We start from the raw sequence: 21,079 nt of genomic DNA, 5'->3' as shown, positions 1-21,079 counted from the left end.
CAGATGTGTTTTAACTAGGGATGTATTACAGAGACCATGGTGCTTGGATTTCACAGTATGTCTGTATAAAGACTTTTTTTTCCTGATGGACATGCGTAATTAAAAAACACTTTCAATTAAGCAGACACGTTTTGTGTTTGAAGCGTCTCCCGAGCCAGCTTTTAAAATGAAAGCATTCTGTCCTCAGGAGATTCTAAAGCAGCAGAGTCTACGGATGTTTGAGCTGGTCCAGAAGCACCCGCCACACTGGCCTCCTTTCATACCTCCAACAAAACCAGAAGTGACAACCACAGGAGCAGGTAAGGCACCGATTAAAAGCCTAATTGTGCAATGATGAGATGAGTGAGCCTCGTTGTGCTCAGCAGCTGAGCTCTGCTGCCTGCTCTGCGGCTGCAGTTCCCTCAGCAAAGGCTTTGAGGTTCTCCGACTCGTGTTAGGCGATGCATTCCTGCACCATTCGCATCGAATGGGGACGCTTGACGCGGAAAAAAAGCAAAAAAAAAACCAAAAAAACACCAAACAATAAACTTAAAACCTCTGCAGCCCTTCCTCCCCTCAGCGCCCCCCTTCCTTCCCCTCGCCGTTCCTTCACGGACCGCGCTCTCCGCGCCCACCCCGCCGCGTTCTCCACAGCCTAAACTGAAACAAAACGCAAAGCCCTCGAAGCCGGGACCAGCAAGGAGGGCTCAGCACCCGTCCCTGCGGGGCTCGGAGCCCGATGGTGCCCGGCAGGACGGCGAGGGGCCGAGCCGCCCCCTCATGGCGGTTGGCGAAGCCGCCCTCAGGGCGCAGGGAGGGGGGCGGTGGAGCGGCTGTTGGAGGCGGCTCCTCGGTAGGCCTTGCGGGGTTGGAGCTGCCCGGGGGGAGCCTTCGGTCCCCTCAGCGCTAGGGTGGGCTGAAGGGGCGGCGGGGACCCTCCTGTGTTGGCATACTGCTCTCTGAAAAGAGTACTCACTTCTGGTAACTTTTCCAAACGCGCACCAGAAACAGCGCCCATCAGAAGATGGTGCTGGCTGGGGGGCATGCTCGCCTTGCAGCTGAGGCAATGGACTGGTGAGCTGCTGCCAGAATCACAGAATCACAGAATATCTAGGTTGGAAGAGACCTCAAGATCATCGAGTCCAACCTCTGACCTAACGCCAACAGTCCTGCTCCTTCCCCGCGCTCAGCTGTGTGCTCCTGCCCTCCTGTGCATTGGATACAAGAGCTGTGCAAGGACAGCGTGAGTTGGTGCAGCTGGATTGTCTGGCAGAACACTAATCCTGTCAGTAAACCAAAAAAATCTGTCAGGGCCTATCCATTTTGTCATAGTCAAAATGGGATATGAGGGTGTTTTCTTTTTTTTTTTTTAAGATGAGGTTGTTAACATATGTAGGATGTAAGTACCTTCAATACTTTGTCAAAACACACACACCACTTCACTATCCTTCAAATGTAGTGAGGTGTCCTGCAGATTTGAGAAAGTACTTCACAGGTGTTCTGAAACACCGAATAGCCTATGTAGTGTAGGTATCTTTTACTACATGCAGAATCCCTGCCAGCAAGTAGTTAGGTAGACAGTTGTAATTATAAAGTAGTATTTTAGTTTGTGAGACTGTTAGACTTCCATGAGGCTGAAATATCTGCTCATTTTCTGTTGGCTAAAGAAGCATTGAGTTCTGTGCTCTACTGTAGAAACATTTCAAAATAGCCATGACGTGAACTGGCAGAATAAAGGATGCTTGTGCATCTTTCTTCTTGAACCCATACTGATGCTGCTGCCTATCAACCCTGGGAACTTCAATCTACCTTTGTGCTAGTGCCATTTATTTATTTATTTTACATGTATATAGTTTTACCATGATATAGCCGTTGGAACACAGGAAGGTTTGGGGCACGGATATATTTTTTATATACACAATATCTTAACTGCTGTTCTTAGTTCTATCAGCGTGCTTGTTAACTAATTTGAACAGATGATAAAACTGTAAGTATGGAATGTAAGCTTAGTATTTCATGTTTTGTACTTCTGCTGCAACCCAAAAGAACTAAAATCATAGCACCGAGGACCGAATTGTACTGTGGTCATTTTGAACCCTGAGCTGTGCTGTCCTGCCGCTCCGTAGTGAGACAGAGGTGCGCTGTCCCACCGGCCTGAAGAGACAAGTCTGGGCAGAAGATAAACCAGGAACCAGAAGTAGAGAAATTCTCACAACCTTATTGTACACATATTTTGGATATTCATCTTCTAGCTTTTCAAGACTGTTCATTCAAAGTAGTTCAGCTTTTTACCTCAGTGTATTAAGTTCCAGGTGCCTCATTAGACCAAACTGAAAATGTCACTGATAGTTTCTGATCCCTGTTCTCCTTCCTGGGATAGCTCAATGCCTCCTGACGGATAGTGTAAGGTTAGTGGGGTAGGCTTTGGGAGATAATAGAAACAGAAGAGAAGTCCGTGTGAGTCCAGCTCAACATCCCCCTGGGTTTGTGTTCAGTTTGTCAGTACTTGAGACCAGTCCCTAGGGAAAAGTACGGGAACAGTGGGTGAACAAGAAGTTTAATCTCTAGTAAGATCTTCACGCTCTTTGGAATGATTTAATGTAGTGTGTTTCATCTTACACTTCAGATAACTTTCACTCAGAAACCTTTAGCAAGGCATCCACTCACAGTGGATCCACATAGCTAGTGCTTCTGCATCCTCCTCTTCACTTTGTATTCCAGGCAACGTTTAGCACCTGCTTCTCTGCCTAGCCTTATGAAAATTCAGGTACAGCATCGGTTTTATGGTTCATCTTAACCACCAGCTTGTGTATTGGTGGTGAAACATGCTGGCAGTAAGAGGCAGTGTAGTGCAGCTCGTTACAAGCTTGCGTTCTGCTGGAGGTGCCTACTAGAAACGCTCAGCGTCTAACAGAATTTAACGACCGGCAAAGGTGGGAAGGCTGTTTCACTCAGAAATGAGTAGTGACATTGTTTCTCAGGTAATCCAAATCTTCCCCTTTCTGAGGTGTATTTCTATTCAAACAGTATGCTGTTATAGGATTTCTTGAACTGGGCGAACTGGGCTTCAGAAGGGTGCTCCCTACCTTTGTCCCCCTCAAGTCTGAGAAAAATCGGTTGTTAGACCCTTCCTGATAATGTCTGCTCTCACTGTAGCAGGTATGGAAGACCAAAAGGGTCCATTTGGTTTGTGGTGAAATTAACCAAAGTTAAATTTCTGCATCCTTCCCAGGAAGCACATAGCTCTCTGCAGATGGGGCTGTGGGACTAATTCTGATTACAAAACCTTGCTAGCTAAAAACATCAGATAATAATGAAAAAATTAAGAAATCACAAACTGGTCAGTAGTCAAATGCAGATTTATGAGGAGAAAAAAGACTTTTGGGGAAGTAACTTTAGCTTTTCTAATCAGAACAACTTCATCTCAGGAGTTGTTTCTTGGTTTCCCTCGGAACCTTTGTGCTGTCACAACGAATGTGTCACGGTAACTCTGCCCACGGTAACTCTGATGTCCTGTAAACGAGACTTCTGGCAAACTGAAGTGGAGCACATCACGTTTGCTGGATGGAGAGTGTGTTTTGGCTTATTACGTTTTGCTGAATTGTTCCCGTCAGTGCCAAAATGTGGACAGGTGAAATGCAACCTACAGAAATGCTTGTTTTTAAAGTCCTGTGCAATTATAACTTCAGTATATGGAGTCTTCGCTTGTAATTTGTAAATTTTCTTGTGCATTATGTGTATTGTCAATATATTGATGTTAGAAAAAACATTAAATGGCAGTTTTGGATACTGTGAATGGAATAGTTGGTGGGAATTAAATAGCCGCAGTTGGAGCAATGGTTTTAATATTTAATTATTAAATATTATAGTATTAAATCTAGAGTTTAACTGGAAAGTAAATGAGAAGATCTGATAGTTTATAGCGACAGTGTGATACTCATACTAGCAACCAAATGGCTTGAACGTATATTTAAAATTTTAAGCAATTGATTTGTTGTTTAACTTGACTCTCTTTGCTTGCTCCTTAAAGTAGAAAGTTTGGAGCGAGGATTTCTGCTTAAATGTGAGATATGGGTTGTGTTGCTTTTTTTTTTTTTTTTAAAGACTTTGTGAAAATGTTTGTTTGTTTGTTTGTTTGTTTGTTTTGAAGCTTAATCATGAAGTCCAACTCAGGAATCTTTGAAGGTGGTGTCTTTTTTTTTTTTTTTTAATTTTCTTGCATAGCTTGTGACTGAGATTTTCAACCTTTACAACCAAAATGCAACTCTTTTAAACTCTTCGGACAGTCTCTGAGAAGTGCTCTCTGCAGGATCAAAGGCAAACTTCTTCTTAAAAAAGTCAACTTTTACACATTTTTTAAAAAGGCTTTAAAAAGGCTTTAAAAATGAATGGCTTAAATTATATACTTGGTAGTTCTCCAGAGGTATTTCACAGACTTCCTTATAGGTTGGCAGCTGGTCTTCATAAACAGGAAGTTATAATGTTAAGCATTTAATACTGCATTTTCTTCTTTGTTTTAACAGCTCAAAAGGAAGAGAAGAGAAAAAAAGATAAAGCGACAGAGTTTATAGGGGCATCAAAGAAAGCTATTGCTTCAGCATCTATGGTGGAGAAACATGCATCTTCCCTCACTAAAAATTTTTCTCCAAAGAAGTCCCCTTCCATGTCTAGCACATCGCTAATGAAGCAGACGCTTAAACCTGCTGGGAGTTTCAAAGGTGAAATTCCCAAGAAACCATGGCCTTCAACAGGTGGCGTTCCTTCAAAACAAGCAGCTTCTTCTCATGACTCGCCAGTTTCCAAAAAACTAGCTGCATCCAGTTTGGCTGGAGGACTCAAAAGGCCTTCGCTGTCTTCCGTTTCTACTGCATCTGGAAGTAGACAAGCAAAAACACAAGCTAGCCCTATCCAGTCGCAGCCCAACTCACAGATTCGACAACATATTCGTCAGTCCCTAAAAGAAATGTTATGGAAGAGGTGGGTGAGAATTCAAAGCACTTATTTTATATAGGAAACTACAACTAGAAGTAAAGGGTTAGCCTGCAGAGTTTTGTTTCTTTCTTGCTAAGTGATACTAAGGGATTTAATTTGTGCTAGAAATTACTACAAGTATTTTTAGCATTAGAGCTTTATTAAAAATAAAAAATCTGATGCCAAATAATTGGGCATGTGAAAAAGCCTTTAAAAAAAAGTCACTATCCCATTTGTAGTGAGAGACAATTACAGTTGAAGAATTAAATCACAGCATAGAGATGTTTATAATGCAGGTGACCTGAAGCTGATATCTGGCAATGGTGGTGTTTGGAGATGTAGGGGTTGTACGAAGCATAGTGTAGGGAATATCACAGTGAAAGGTTGGAAGGGCTTGCTGAGGCAGAGGTTCCTTCTTCTCCCAAAGTTAGCAACTGTATTACTATTTAAAAAAAAAAAAAAAAAAAAAAAAAAAAAAAAAAAAAAAAGCTGAAACATTGTCCCACAAATATTAAAGCTCTTGTCAGCTGTCAAGACTTAGGCCACTGTGCTCTGGTAGTGTCTCTGAAATAGAAATGCTGTTCACAGTGGAGGGTCTAAGATTAAAACTGAAGTGTTTTAGCTCCCTCAGTAGCTCATGACAAAAAACAACAACAAAAAACTAATTGCAGTGTCATGAGTAGGAGTATTTGTAAGGACTGACCTGGCTTCAGTTCGTTAAGGCTGTCTTCCGTGGTCTTCTGTAGACAGTAGCAAAAGGTTGCCATTGTTGACATTTTGAGGTCCTGAGATAGACTTTGGCTTTGAAATGTGTTTTAAGGAAGTCCTCACTGAGTGAATAAAAGCGTGGTTAACTCCTTCCTCTGAAAATTTAGTTTTTATGAATGCTGCCTGAAGAATTTGTGCCTAACGTAAATGCGCATACCCTTTCTTGTTTTTGACAGAGTCAATGATAGTGATGATCTGGTCATGACAGAGAGTGAAGTAGGGAAAGTAGCACTCAATATTGAAAAGGAGATGTTTAATTTGTTTCAAGTTACGGACAACCGATACAAGAGTAAATACCGCAGCATCATGTTCAATCTCAAGGACCCAAAAAACCAGGTTTGGAATTTACTTAAACAGTAAACGTACTGAAATATATTCTGTTTTTTAAATAATACATCAATATGTAGTTTCAAGAGAGAGACTTATGAATTATGCTCTAAAAATTGTTTTAAAGCCATTCAAATATTAAATAATCCAGTTGGAATGGAAGTCCAGTTGGATCGCGTGTATTTATTAAGATTGGCCTTTGTAGTGAAATATTTGTTTATTGAATGGCATTCTTAGAAAAAAAATAAATGTTTTTCTTCTGTGACGTTCTGTGGTTTGTATGGGAGACCACTTGTGTACATGATAATTTATCTTTTAAAGGAAAAAGAAGCTGGTGCAGATGGGAATAGTGACTAGACAACGTAATTTTTAAAAAAAAAATTCTACTATAGATATGAAACAGGAGTGGCAGTTCATCTCTCAAAATTCCTGTTCAGTAGAATTGATAGTCTATTTTATGGTAATGTGGAAAATTCATACTTCATGATGATTTCATCATTAGTTTCTGGTTGCTGCACCGTGCTAAGTTTTCTTAAGATTAACTGGCATTTTTAATAGGGAATTAAGAAACCTGAAAGGGTTTTGACAGTCCAGCACTGCAAATCATGTTAGTTGCTTAAGTTATTCAGCATGGCAACAAAGTGTGTTTTTTTTTTTTTTTTTTTTAGGGACTTTTTCATCATGTTCTTCGTGGAGAAATCTCAGTGTCAAAACTAGTGAGAATGAAACCCGAAGAACTTTTATCTAAAGAACTGTCTGTATGGAAGGAGAAACCAGCCAAAGCGGTAAGCAATACGATTCTCCAGTGTGTCCTTAGATATGAACTACCAGTAACTTCACCAGCCCTTACCACCCATAATTAATATATTGTTTTCTTCCTAATGAAATATGAATAACGTAAGCTTTTTCTCTTCCACTAGCCAACTGATAAGAAAATACAAAATAAAATTATAAAATCAGTATGCAGACTTGTTACTAAAGTGTTTTTGTTTCTCTCAGATGTTAGAGTCAAGAAACAAATCACACGAGATCAAGAAAGCAGCTGTAAAACGGGAACAAGTGCCAGATGTAAATATGGAAGATTCTCCCCCGGTGTCTGATTCTGATATAAGTATTAGCTATTGCTTTAGCATGGAGGTGCCAAGGGAGATAAATGCTAACTAGGGCCTCAAATTTTGTATCAGAAATGCAGGTTGTTTCAATGAACTGTAAGAATATCACCTAGTAGGTGTGCTATGAGCATTTTCCTTTTGGTTTGAAGGAATGCAACAACCTAATATCGGGCATATATCACATGTGCTTCTAAAATATCAGACGATGCGTGTTTTTCAGACCTTTGCCTCAGTTTACAGCAAAATCTTAGCCAATTGTTTTCCCCCCCAAAAATGTGATCAGTATTACAATTCTGTATTCTCAGGAAGCAGTTAATGTGATAGTATCTACTTCGGAATTACATGAAATGAAATGAGGACAAATACTATTTGAGAACTCTGTTTGACATGATATTCTTAAACAAATGATAAAAGGGGAAGAATATTTCAAAATTCCATCTTTTTGTAAGTGCTGCTCAGAGCAGTAGTTCTGCACAGCCCTTAATATCTTTTTAAAGAACTGGAATTAACGGTTTCAAAAGTATTTTTTTATGATTGAATTTAGCAATCAACCAGAATGTTTTCTGTGTTTGTTCATTTCCAGGAGCAGCAGAAGTCAACCCAAACTGTACAAAATGTAAATAGTGCTCCTTCTCCAGACGTTTTTAGCAGTATGTTGAAGGATACAACAAATGAACATCGAGCCCATCTTTTTGACCTGAACTGCAAAATCTGTACAGGTATCTACAGTGTTGACTTTGTCTGAAGTAAAAGAATTATTAAGAGCATTGCTTGCTTACTTGTTTTTCTCTTCAGACCTTTTCATTGTTAAACAGTAATCAAAAACACTTTAAAATTAATTTTGTAGGTCAGATTTCAGCATCTGAAGATGAATTACCACCGAAGAAGATAAAATTAATGGCTTCTGATAAAAAAGCAGTGTCAAAATCTAAACCAGAAGTTCAGAGAAAATATGAAAGTTCTGCACCATCAGCAGCAGCGGAGCCTGCTAAAGAGGCAGCCTCTGAAAACACAGAGGAAACCGAAGTTGCACCTGCAGCAGAAGCAGTTTCCCAGTCAAGCTTAGAAAGAACTTACATTCCTACAACCCAAGGCCATAACAACACAGATTCTTCATCTGAAGAACCTTCGACTTTTCCTGCCTCTTGCACTGGTGCAGTTGTCACAACTGTAACAGTTTCTGGCCGAGAGCCTAGAACACCAATGAGCGGCTCCTCTGGTACTACGACGACAGCCCTGCGTTCTGGTACTGCATCTGGTGAAGTTTTAACAGGGGAGACAAAGCAGGAAATGTCAAAACCAGTTATGACTGTTCCCAAATCAATATTAACAAAGCCATCGTCCTCACCAGATCCAAGATACTTAGCTGTTCATCAGTCACCCAATATCAGGTGTGTATATTTAATAGTAAGCTAAGCCACTGAATCTCTGGTCTCGCTATGGTCAGTTTGTTTGTCCCCCTTTGCTTCTTACCCTCCCCTGCCAATAATCAAAAGGCATGTTCAACTTTAAATGCGATCACCTGAACTTTAAATTTTTAATTCGTCATCTCCTTGTTTAACTTCTCTAGTTGGTAAAATTTTCTGAGCATCGTTATATATTGACAGTAAAAATTCTTCAATGTGTTTTAACAGATAAATAAAACTTATAAGATATTTGACTTTAAATCTGCATGTGCATTCAAATATATTAAGTGTTTGTGAGGGTTGGTTTAAAGCTGCTCCAGACTTTCATCCTATATTGGATGAAAGTGGAAAACATTAACAAAGCATTTACTAAGGCTTCTGTTACTTGCTTTTTTAAAATAAAGTAATTGATCAATAAGAGGAGGGAAGAAAAGAAGAAGAAGGAAGCATTCTTACTGTGCTCTATAACGTTTCTCTTTTGGATTTGTTTTGCAGTGTTGCTGAGCCACGCTCACCTCAAGGCAGCGATACTTCTCTCTTCCTCTCTCGCCTCAACACCATTTGGAAAGGATTTATTAATCTGCAGAGTGTGGCCAAATTTATCACTAAAGCATATCCTGTCTCTGAGTGCTTTGATTATCTTAGTGAGGTTAGCACTGACATGTTTATGCGTTTAGAATGTATTGCAGTTCCTGTTGTTAGAAAGGCTGGGGTCACTGTGTATGTTGTTATATTGGACGTGTAACAAAAAAAAAAAAAATTGCATCCCTTTAGTAATCTCCTTTAGTAATAGGAACAGTAGCCTGAGGCAGGGGGGAGGAGAGAAAGCCTTTTAAAAAAAATTCCTCACGTATTTGTGAAGAATTCTCATGTCTGTTAATATGTTTATATATGTTAGTATCTAACATAGAATAATAGCTTGATAATAGCAAGATCAGTTTTTGACGAGAAGCATCATCAGCACGTGTTTTGAAAGAGATGCCCTGTTCTGCTCACAAACAGATGGATGGATCACTGATGTGATCTATTAGAAAAGTTTGGCCATTTATTAAAAATATCATCCTTTGATTAACTTTGATGCAACTGCTTTTATATTTTGGGAGGGTGTACATTCAACTAATTAGGTAGTATGACAGCTTGTGATGAAACAACTGAGCAGTTATTTAACTTCTCTGAAGAAGTGTATTTGTTGTGATTGAGGGTTTCAGGCATGTAGTTTAGGTCTTTTCTTAGGAGGGTTGGTGGCTCTCTTGTTGTTTTTGCTAAAACAGGTGTCACTGTCATCATGACAGGAAGCTAACTAGAATTCATATGGGTGCAAAAATTTCAGATAAATTGAAAGCGTAGATAAAAGCTATACTACATATAACAGGTTCCCTGTAAAAGCAAAGCTAACAAATAGAATCGGCTGATAGGCATACAAAAGTATTTGACCTTCCACTGCTATCTTCGTCAGGCAGTGCTTTTTCTGTTTTGTGTGTACTGCCAGCCTTCCAGTAATATGCCATAATGAACTCCTTGCATTTTGGAAACAGCCTGTCTGAAATTAGGAATGTATATGTGCAAGTTTAGTAAAACATAGTACTGTATTATCGCCTAAGCTACTGGGATGGGGCAATCTGTGCTGGTTCAAAACTGTAGCCTCTCTTTCCTTTTCTTATACGACCATGTAATGCTTCTTGTTTAGGATTTACCAGACACGATTCATATTGGTGGGAAGATCTCACCGAAGGCAGTCTGGGATTATGTTGGCAAACTCAAATCTTCACTTTGTAAGGTATTTACTTAAAATCCTTTGGAAAACCAGGAAGAAATATACAGCAGCTTTTGATAGAATTTCCTTGTTACTAATTTATATTGATGTCGATCATACCTAGAAAACTACTGCTACCACTTATTCCATTGAAATTTTTGATTTATTGAAGAAACAGGTTTGCCTGTTGAGCTGCCAATCGTCTTTCCCTTGTGTAGTAGTTAAACATTCATACAACCTATTGTTTTTTAATGATTGAATATAAACAATCTATTTATTCAGTTACTGAAGATAGAAATTCAATTTTAAAAGACTAGGAAATTATTAGTAAGTGTATGTAATAAATTTTACTACTAAAACCCTTATGGATTTAGTAAAAATGAAGCACAGTATGCAAATATAATCTAAGAATTTTCCATTTCTTTCATAATTATTTGAATATTCTGAACCTAAAGAGGTGTAGCTTGATGTGAGATACGTAAATAGTTGGTATTTCTGAAAATGACAAAATTGATTCTGGTTTAATATTACCAATTGAATGACAGTATTTTCTTAAATCTTGGTTTAAAGCTGCTCCAGACTTTCATCCTATATTGGATGAAAGTGGAAAACAATTTTATTTGCTGATGTGTTACAGGTTGAATTTTTCCACTTTGATTTTGTATTTCAGGAATTGTTTTTGATTCGTTTGATTCGTTTCCATCCTGCCACAGAAGAAGAAGAAGTTGCCTATATCTCTCTCTACTCCTATTTTATCAGACGTGGTTGTTTTGGTGTTGTAACTAATAACAACAGACATGTCAAGAATCTCTACCTGATCCCACTGAGTTCTAAGGACCCAATTCCTTCCAACCTCTTGCCCTTTGAGGGACCAGGTAAGCACAAAATTTAGGGGAGGTTAACTGCTAGGTCAAATTACAAAACGAGTAAATCAGAGACCAATTGGTTTTGAATGTTTAATGTAAGCATAATTAAAAAATATATAATTTTATAAAAACATTTTAAAAGTGTGCATATAGGAAAAAATTGCAAAGTCAATCATCTCAAGGTGACATGGTCTGAAACTCACATAGCCTTTCCAACAAGATAAATCTCTGCTGTTAGGAGGATTTGTTTACCCATAAAATGGAGTACATAGAACAGCCACTATATTGAGACAAACAAGCAAACATTATCAGAACATTCAACCGACCCTACTTTCAACAACCCATAAATCCACCAAGTGTTAGGTCCCTACAAGCCATGTGCTGTCCCCTAAATCACATAGGAGACTCTTATCCCACGGAGCAGTCAAGAAATCTCTGAAGACAAAGGTAACGTTTATGGTTTCACTACATTGTTGTTATCTCATGGTATGTATTACGCTGTGCATGCAATATGCATGTACACGGGGTCTGAAATATTCTGTGCTACCTGGATCAAGTTCCAGACAAATCACTGACTTCAGAACATTGGTTTGCCTGGGAGCAGGCAAATTCCTTTTGCGTAGGTGGCAGACAGTAGGTGGTATAGGTTGGTATATATTACGCTCTTCTATTTTTAGTTAGAGTTATCAGCAGTAATGTATGGCTTGAATTTGCTCCATCTTTGTGCATTGAACATGGAAACAGAATGAAATGAGAATGAGTTCAGATGTGAAACACCTTTATATTACAAAATTTGAAGTCATCTTCATCTGAGGATGGAGGCGGTGCATATGCTTAGTTTCCAAATAAGTACCTTTTTTCATATAGAGTAACAGGTTGAGGAGCTTAAGAGCTACAGGTTACAATGAAGGCAATACTTCATTGTTGTAAGGATGGTTTGCAAAATACTAAACAGCGCAAAATAATTACACATTAAAACATGTAAGGAGCTGACCTTTCTGACAAGCTGACTGTCCTCTGCTACCCAAATACAAGTTTAGGACTAAACTCAATAAAGCATTCTCAGGGCTTATATTCATAAACAGAGGTGTCTTCTGCCTGGCCAGGTTTTCACATGTTAATGGCATACAACTTAAAAAACAATAACAGAAAAACACCACCAACAAGTAATGTAATGCTAGGAAAATACTCTTCTTTCCTGCATGAAATTGCAAAGGGCGCTTGCTTTGTGTTCTTGGACAAGATTTTTCTCATACACTCTGAGCCTGTCTTATCCATCCCTGAACAGTGCACAGTCTACGTCATTGTTTTCAGGCTACAGCTAAAAAGGCAGGCTTGTTGCTACCTTAAGTCATCATGTAGTCTCTATAAGCTGAATGTAAGCACCTGGTAGTCTTTAATTTACCCAGTTCTTGAAAAGTAGGCAAAAACTATTATTCCTGTTTCATAACCAAAAAACAAGAACATGTAAGTGTTAACACTTGGCACAGGGAGGCAGACAGAGTCCTAAACTGTGGGCTAGATTTTCCAGCCCGAATAACTGAAATACATTCCTTTCTGGACAGTAACATATAAGAATGAGTTTGCCATTGAATTGGCTACATCTGCAGTCTTCCGCTGTGCTTTTAACCTGCTCTAGGGAAGCATTTAAATGATCTTCCCCTCCTTGCATTCTTGAGCAAACATAGGCTGTCCTTGTACACTATCTTTTATATTTCTGTTGTAGATTTCATTTCAAATGAAGCTTTTAAAGTGGAGGCCTGGCAAAAGTAGACAGACTTGTTAGCATAGAAATGAGGCACATCAGGCTGGTTTTTACAAAATGTAAATAGGAAAAGTTCTTTCAAAACTGGAGGTAATTGCCCAGAAGAAACATAGGTATAAACACTTGCAGGCATGTATTAATACCGCAGCGTAAAAGACTTGTAATACATACTTGTTACTGACATCTGATGGAATTTACTGTTTTTTATACCCAATAAAGATATTTTTTGGTAAGTGGTCATTATCTCCTTAAATTTGTGTACCTTCAAATAGTGTTTAGCAAGTACTCAAAAAACATGACAGTGTAAGATACTTTGATAAATATGACTGGGGGCGGGAGGAGGGAGAGGACAATAATCCCATCACTCCAGAAGTCCTAGTTGGAAGATATTCCAGCTGTCTCAACCAACTCCATCAGGTGTATACGGATTATGAATCTCTCCTGTTTTCTGATGGACTGGATTTGGAACACAACTGGGGACCTCTGACCTGCTGTAGTGCCTAGAAGATCTACAAAACTTTGTCATGGGTGATATAAATATAGAGGAACATGGAAGGATATTCACATCTATTCACTTCAACCACCTCAGATATTTATTACCAGATATTATGTGTTGGTGGGATGTTCAGCATTGTTTGTTTTTTTTTTTTTTTTTTTTTTTCTGGTAGTTTACTGTATGTGAATTTGTTTGTCTCGTTTCACATACACACAACACTATTTAGCACTTTCATCTCTACACTTTCATCTGGAATTTATCTTGAACGTGTGTTTAAGTTTTACTCTGTTTTTATTAGCGATGATCTCTGTCTCTTACAGGGATTCAGAACTGTTTTTTTTAACTTTTTGCTGTTAATTTTAGATACACAGTCCAATAGATTTTTGAAACCTGTTCGTTTCAATTAGTCAATGTTTGAGATGCATGTTGTGACTAGTTGGACAAATCACAGGTCTCTGCAGAAGAGCAGATAACCAATACGTTAATGACAGAAGAACAGTGAATGCTTACGAGGAGTTTTAGGGTGAACACAGATTTGAGAGATACTCTGCACGGGTCGATGCTGACCAAATGTGGAGTCATTACTCACATGCTGATAAAGAAAAAATGTAAAGCAGTCACTCAGAGTGAATCATACCTAACTATTGAGTCTCTTCAGAGTGTACACAGTCTTCCCAAGTAAGCTGTCTTTTGAGCTATGCCCTGATGTTATGCATTAATGTAACTTCATCTGGGGTAGTAAACTATAGTGATCAGAATTTCTAGGATTGCTTTTAGGCAGTGGGTTGAAAGGAGTTTTTAACTGGGTGAATCAAGGATTTGTGATCCTTTCCAAATAATCTTAGATTCACCAAAGATAATTACTTGTTTAGTTCCTGTCCTGCCTCCTTTCGTTGTACATCTTGCCGTCCCTGCCCTCTCACAAGGGCAATCTGTATAGAATTATAAGCAAACTAAATTATAAGCAAGTCTTAGTTTTGGTTAGTATAGCTAGGTCATTTTCTTGATGCATATATGATTCGTGTGTATATATATATATATATTTCTAACCATGGAAGAAAGTGAAAATTGGCAACACAAAATACTGAAATACTATATCTGGAGGAAAAAACTTGGCACTGAGTTTTAAATGTACAAGTAGGAAATAGTATAGAAGTTTATTTAAACCAACATGGCCAACATCCTCTCAACCACAGAACTATGTAAAACTCAAACACTGAACTTTGAAGTAATCTGAAATCAGCTGTGGAACTAGAATGCATTCAATCAAATTTCAGTGTTATTTTTTTTCAAAATACTTAAGATGAGAGCTGCTTCTGATAGGAAACTTCAAGTAGATTTTGCATTGGCCTCAATTTTTTCTGTCTTTTTGCAAAGACCTTCTAGTGAGTAACCAGATTTTGCTGGTCTCTCCATTATGTGGCTAAAACAGGCGTGCTGTACTATTACCAGTCACAGTCAGAAGAACACAGAATTTCAGAATTTAGGCAGGTTACTGCTTAATGAAATATTTATGCTTAATGAAGCTGTGTTGAAGAAGTCATCGTCTTGACTTACCTGGTTATAATCCTCTTGCTGAGGAAACCTCACATTGAACTTAAGAAATAGGCTTACCTCATTTAATTCTTTCTTAGCGTACGTGAATATAATTTCAGCTATACAAATAAAAACAGCTGATGTAATTTTCTCATAAGATAGTAAATTTAGGAGCCCCCTTAAAACTTTGAATTCAGTTGTTTCAGCAAAGGTTCATACTTATGACTGGTAATGGCAAATAGAATTTATCTGCAACTATGGGAAGTTTGGGGTTTTGCTGGTATCAAGAAGTTTTCAGTGGCAATAATTAGTTATTTATAAGTTGTTCCTTAGTGAGCAGTTGGTTTTGTTTAGTAAGAGACTAAAGATATACATAAATTCATATATTACACCTCTTTTAAACTCTTACTTAAGGGTCATGAATATAAGGGACAGTGTAGGTTTTAGAGTCCTCATCGTATAACCACAGTAAATCTCTTTGCTGTTAGTTTCGTTTCTATATTCCTGATTCCTAGCTGGATGCAAATATTAATATGGCTCCCAAATGAGGATCTCAAGTCACTAAATCCAGAAGTTAAAATCCTCTCTTTATATGTTTTTTCTACATTTGCCACTGACTGTATGTTAAAGGATTTATTCCCTGCTCTTTATTCTGGTTGTATTTGTCTTCCACGAGTGCCTGTGGGAAATGTGAATGTACAAGGAAGGAATACGATAATGTGAAATGGACCTTCAGCTGTTTGCATTTTTCCTCTTTATGGGAAACTTTCTGGTCATTTCTGGAAATGCTTCTCCAGGGATTCAAGCCTGAAGCTTTCACAATGGAGTAATTCTGCTCACATTTCTTACTTAGGGAAGGGTCTGTGGCATCAAACTCAATTCTACAACAGTGTTAAAAGTCACCTTGATGGAATGGTGTAAATGTCAGTCCGGTATTTTAGCACAGATTAGAACAGAAATGTAATTATTAAGTTTAACAATGCCTCGTGCTTTCTTTGTAACAGAAAGTGAAGTGTTTGTTGTTGTTGTTTGTCTGTTTGTTTGTTTTAATAGCATTAGTTTTTTTCTCTTTATTTCTAGTTCTTCAATTCCAACGTAGCCCTACAGAAAGTTAGATTGCTTGTCCAGGTTTTCTCACTTATCAGTATCTCTGTGTATATAAGGTATTTGCAAAGTATTTAGAAAGGAAATATTTGATTGGGGGAGGAAGTGGACAATAATAAGTAGAAAGTAGTAATACAAAAATAGGAAAACTTTCTTTAATTTTTGAACAGCAGAGACATTTACAAGGACATCTTTCAGTAAGATTCACCTGTTACTGCAATATTAAAAAATATCAGGGAAAGAATTAAAACATTTTTAGTTACTGTATACAAATTTATATAAATAGTAATTAAATATAGACACATAGGCTTATGGGATAATGTCACTGCATGAAATTTAGAAGAACTGTTACTGTTATGACTCATAGCTGCCATTATATAAAATGATAAGTTCCTATTGAGAACACAGATAAAAAATAGTAGTTTTTTTACATATGCAATCTTTGTGTTTCCTTTCAGGTCTCGAGTCTTCACGTCCGAATTTAATTCTTGGATTGGTTATCTGTCAGAAAGGGAAGCGTCCTGCTACTACCATGGATACAGACAAAATAGAGACAAAGCGCAGCCGAATTCAGGTGCAAGAGGAAACAGAAACATCGCTGTACTCTAAGGGGCCAGTAGCTTCTTCACAAGAAAAGAAAACTCCGAAATACACACTGTATTCGGGAGACTCAGCTGTAAGTACAACACTACCTGGATCTCCTCCACCTCCACCCCCACTTCCCGTTCCAGAAACCTCATCAGTTACACCTTCAGTATTAAAAATACCGTCCTCGATTAAGAGTGGAACCACAAGTACTGTACCACCACCAGTTTCAGCTACCGCTTCTACAAGTGCTACTGCTACGCATTCTTCATCCTCAAAAACTACCACACCTCTTGAGTACATCCTCCAGACACTTTTTGGTAAAAAGAAGACTTTTGAACCTCTTGCTAAGGAGACTGAAATTGTCCAGTCTTCAAATCAGGAAGCTAAAGCAGCTGTGGATGGAGGTGTGTCAGCTGTTCCTTTGCTAGATCCCATTGCACAACAGTTTGGACAGATGTCAAAAGACAAAGCTACAGAAGATGAGGAGGATGACAGGCCATACGATACCGAAGAAGAATATGATCCAGAGAAAGCTTTTGAAATGCAGACCGGTGAAAGCAAAAAACTGTATAGTGTGGAGAAGCCCAGTAACACAGCAGAACCAAAGGATGAGGCCTATGATCTGGAAGACAAAACTATCTTGGAGGAAGCAAAAGTTACGGTTGATGATTTACCTAACAAAATGTATACAGACACTAAAAACACTTCCGTGGAAACACCTGCCTCGTATGTGCCAGATTTATCTGCGTCTTCATCCTTGGTGGAACTGCAAAAAATGTTAGAAGAATTAAACAAACAATTAGAAGAGCAGAAACGACAAACTGAGGAGCAAGAAGAAGCCCTCAGACAACAACGAGCAGCTGTTGGTGTTTCAGTGGCTCACTTCTCGGTGTCTGATGCTTTAATGTCACCTCCACCAAAATCTTCCCTAATAGAGACTGAATTGTTCCATCAGGACCAACAGGCTGCGCAAAAAGTAGATTTACCTTCATCTTCCAATCAGCAAGCACAAGTTTTAAACCAGAGCTGTGACCCTCAAGCGAGTTTTCCAAACACTTTGCAGACTTCACTTGGTCAGGAAGATAAAACTTTAATTCCTGCTACTCAGCTTAGTTACGGTGGTGATAACTGGGTTTCCAGTGAAAAGCCTCCTGCAGTGCTCCAAAAAGAGGCACCTAATAGCAAATTTGAAAATACTGTTCAAGTTACTTTGGAAAATGTGAGTCAAGCAGTTTCTGCAGAACCTTCTACATCCAGGCCTTTACGTAAAGTGCTGCTTCCGACACCTCCAAGTACGTCTTTTCAGCCTAATTTCTCCACATCTAATGACAGTCAGTCTTTGCAAGATATGCACAAAGTATCCTGGTCAAACGAGGCAAATCCAATGTTTACTTCTCAGGAAAAGGGACCTGGTCACTTTGAACCAGACAGGGGTCTTTCTGCGGTGCAATACGAAGAACAAAGAAACCCTCAGCCTCATCAATTTGTAGAACAAACTGAATCTCCACCAGTTCAGGGTGAGGGTGGACCTCTCCCACAGCACTTTGAGGAGAACCGAGCTGGAGGTCCGTTTTCTTTGTCTGGGCAGAAAGGAGGACCTCCAGCACCACTGATGCTCAATGCACACGGAGGACCTCATGGACCTAATTTTAGAGGCCCAGCGCCACAGTTCTCAGAAGAGCATGTTTCTCCAAATAACGATGGACAAAGAGGATCTGCCCCTGGAAGATTTGGAAGTCAAAAGGGTCCCATTCCTTCCTTATTTTCTACACAGCATGGACCACAGTCGCCACAAAATATGAAGCCAACCCCAAGACCACTCCTGGACCTTCCCAGTCATCCACCAGGCCACAGAAAGGAGATGTGGGAGGAAGCTGGGCCGTCTGCACCTCTTTCTGGTATTCCTGGGCAAGGGCCCGAGTCAGAAGGACAGTGGTCAGGATCTGACTTCCGAGAAGGCAAAAATCTTGAATTTAGAGGCCAGACATTTGAAGGGAGACAGAGAGAGAGATACGAAGGAGGAAGTAAAGACAAGGTTTTAGATCAGCCAGAGCCTCAGCAAGCAGATAATCGACAAAGCAGACCCTTTGAGGAAAGACGAAGGGATCGAGAACATGGCAGACCTTGGGAAAGAGACCGTGGCAGAAACTGGAACAGAGACAGGGACTGGGAGAGACACAGAGACAAAGAATGGGATAAAAACAGAGACAGAAACCAACGTGACAGAGAACGATCAAGAAGCAGAGACAGAGATCGTGACAGAGACCGAGACCGGGATCGAAGCAGGGAAAAAGAGCAAGATCAAGACAGAGATCAAGATCGTGAAAGAGGAAAAGATCGGAAAGATCGGAGTAAAAGTAGGGAGATCGGTAAAGAGATGAAGCCAGAAACACCTAAGGAAGGTCAGAAACCAACAGAAGCAGAAGCTTCATCTTCCACTAATCAGTCATAGAACTATAACTGCTGTTATATTTCCCATAGATAATATACACCACTGCAAGGACTGAGTCAATGTCTTCTGTATATACTGTATATTCTCACTTTTGCAAAAATGCTGTTGTAAATCTAGCCTTACAAAATGTACTGACAAATTAGCAATTTTTGAACAACTGTGAATGACAATATTCAAATAGGTAAAAGGCAAGAACATACTGGACTTTCACTTGCTGCATTTTGTGCATAATGTTTTTCTTATAAAAATTCACAGCGTTACCTGTTCTGAGATTTTGTTTTTCCTACTTGCATCTTTATCTTAAAATTTCCATTTACAGTACAGAAATGGAAAAAGTCTAAGAAGAGCCCATATTGCTTTTTAAAATTATAAAGTTGTGTTTTCCAGTAACTTGAATTGTAATTTTGTAAAAGAATTTAATCAAGACCTTAGGAGCCATACCTTTACATCTCATGTATGTGATATTTTGGTGTCAAAGTTGTTCCTACAGCACACGCTTTAAACAAGGAGTCAAATATTGCTGTCTTGTTTATTTTACAATGGAAGGGCCATGCGTATTTAGGAGAAGGCTGCAGAAGAACAGTGTTACTGATTATTGGACGGAGGATTTGAAAATGGAATGTTATAAGCTTAAAGTGCACTATCTTCCTTTTTATATACAGGTATTTTGTGTTTTGAAATCCATCTGTTAAGTGTACAACAACGAAAAAAAACGTACCTAGTTTTTCATGTGGATGAGGGGTTTTTAATTTCACATTTTTACAAACCTGCAATTAAAGAGTATATAAAAGTAGCACCTTTATAACCAGCAAAAAAATTAAAAAAATCAGACATCTATTGGCAAAGAGCTAAGACTACAAATGAATTGGTATACCAAAGGAAAGAAAAAGATGTTTGTTAAATAAAAGAAGTTTATTAAATGGGCCATGGAATTTATTTCTTCGATTTAAATTAATTATGTGGGACATTTCTTGGGTTTTCTTTTGGCAGAACTTTGCTGGAAATTTAAGAAATGTCTCCATTGTCCTGTACTTTCCACTCTAAAAGTGTTTTGCTCCTGAAAAAAAAAAAAGAAAAAAAAAAAGTGTCACTGTTGTCAGACCCTGCTTATGCTGGTAGCGTATATAAGACTGTCCACTGAAAAAGGTATAAAACTGCATTAAGTTTGAAAAGAAGATTGGTAATATTAATTATTAAGTATTAGTAATATTAATTATTAATTATTGAGTAATTTTAATAATTATTAATTATTTAGTAATATTAATTATTAGTAATATTGGTCTGTATTCTGAACCCGTAGACAAAATGTTAAAATGCAAAGAGGCGGTATTAAATGCAAACATCTACTATGGTGTAAGATTTTTCTTAATGAGATGTTTTTAATTTAAAGATACACGTAAAAGTATGCAAAAAGCAAGTGTGTTTGTTTAGGTTTACTTGATAGAAATTTCTGTAAGTTGTATTTTATAGGACAAAATATATCACTGTACATTAAAATATGGGACTTCACAGGTTTTTGTTACTAGAATAAACATCTACAGTGAAACGTTGTCCATTTCTTAAATCTGTACATGTGTATTATTTTCTAACTAGCTTTGCTACTTCTCAACATGCCACCACAAGAGGCTGATGGCACACAAGTTTCATTTCCATCTGTTTAACAAAAGGTATTTTACAGGATGCCACCACACCCAACTGATACTTACTTGTAGGTGTTCTGAAAAACATGTGAAAGTCTGTTCTTGTGATTCTCAGTTCTAACACATGCCCTAATTTATTCTGAAGATTTTGTTGTTTGAGTTACTTTCAGATTTTACACCAAAAAGATCTGGAGAAATGAATAATTAAGTAATCTATTTTGGCTTTGAGCTGTGGAAATACTAGATTCCCGGACCTTTCATTGTTGTGAAATAGATAGGTGAAAGTTTTATTTTTCCTTATAGGAAATGCTCTTTT

The 21,079-nt window shown here is 38.4% G+C and overlaps 1 protein-coding gene across 1 annotated transcript; it reads left to right on the top strand.

Annotated features, from left to right (window-relative positions):
- Nucleotides 1-338: 338 nt before the first annotated feature.
- Nucleotides 339-19,123, top strand: LOC140001063 (death-inducer obliterator 1-like). Its single transcript, XM_072032200.1, has 12 exons — nucleotides 339-342; nucleotides 4,776-4,956; nucleotides 5,895-6,054; nucleotides 6,714-6,830; nucleotides 7,045-7,150; nucleotides 7,739-7,876; nucleotides 8,005-8,548; nucleotides 9,059-9,212; nucleotides 10,251-10,340; nucleotides 10,987-11,191; nucleotides 16,542-17,635; nucleotides 18,461-19,123. Exons 1-12 carry the CDS (start codon nucleotides 339-341, stop codon nucleotides 19,121-19,123), a joined length of 3,456 nt encoding a protein of 1,151 aa, XP_071888301.1.
- Nucleotides 19,124-21,079: the final 1,956 nt, after the last annotated feature.

Source organism: Anas platyrhynchos, chromosome 37 (assembly GCF_047663525.1).
Source record: "Anas platyrhynchos isolate ZD024472 breed Pekin duck chromosome 37, IASCAAS_PekinDuck_T2T, whole genome shotgun sequence".
Lineage (NCBI taxonomy): Eukaryota > Metazoa > Chordata > Aves > Anseriformes > Anatidae > Anas > Anas platyrhynchos.
Note: the sequence above shows the minus strand (reverse complement) of the source record. Positions and strands in the feature narration are given on the sequence as shown.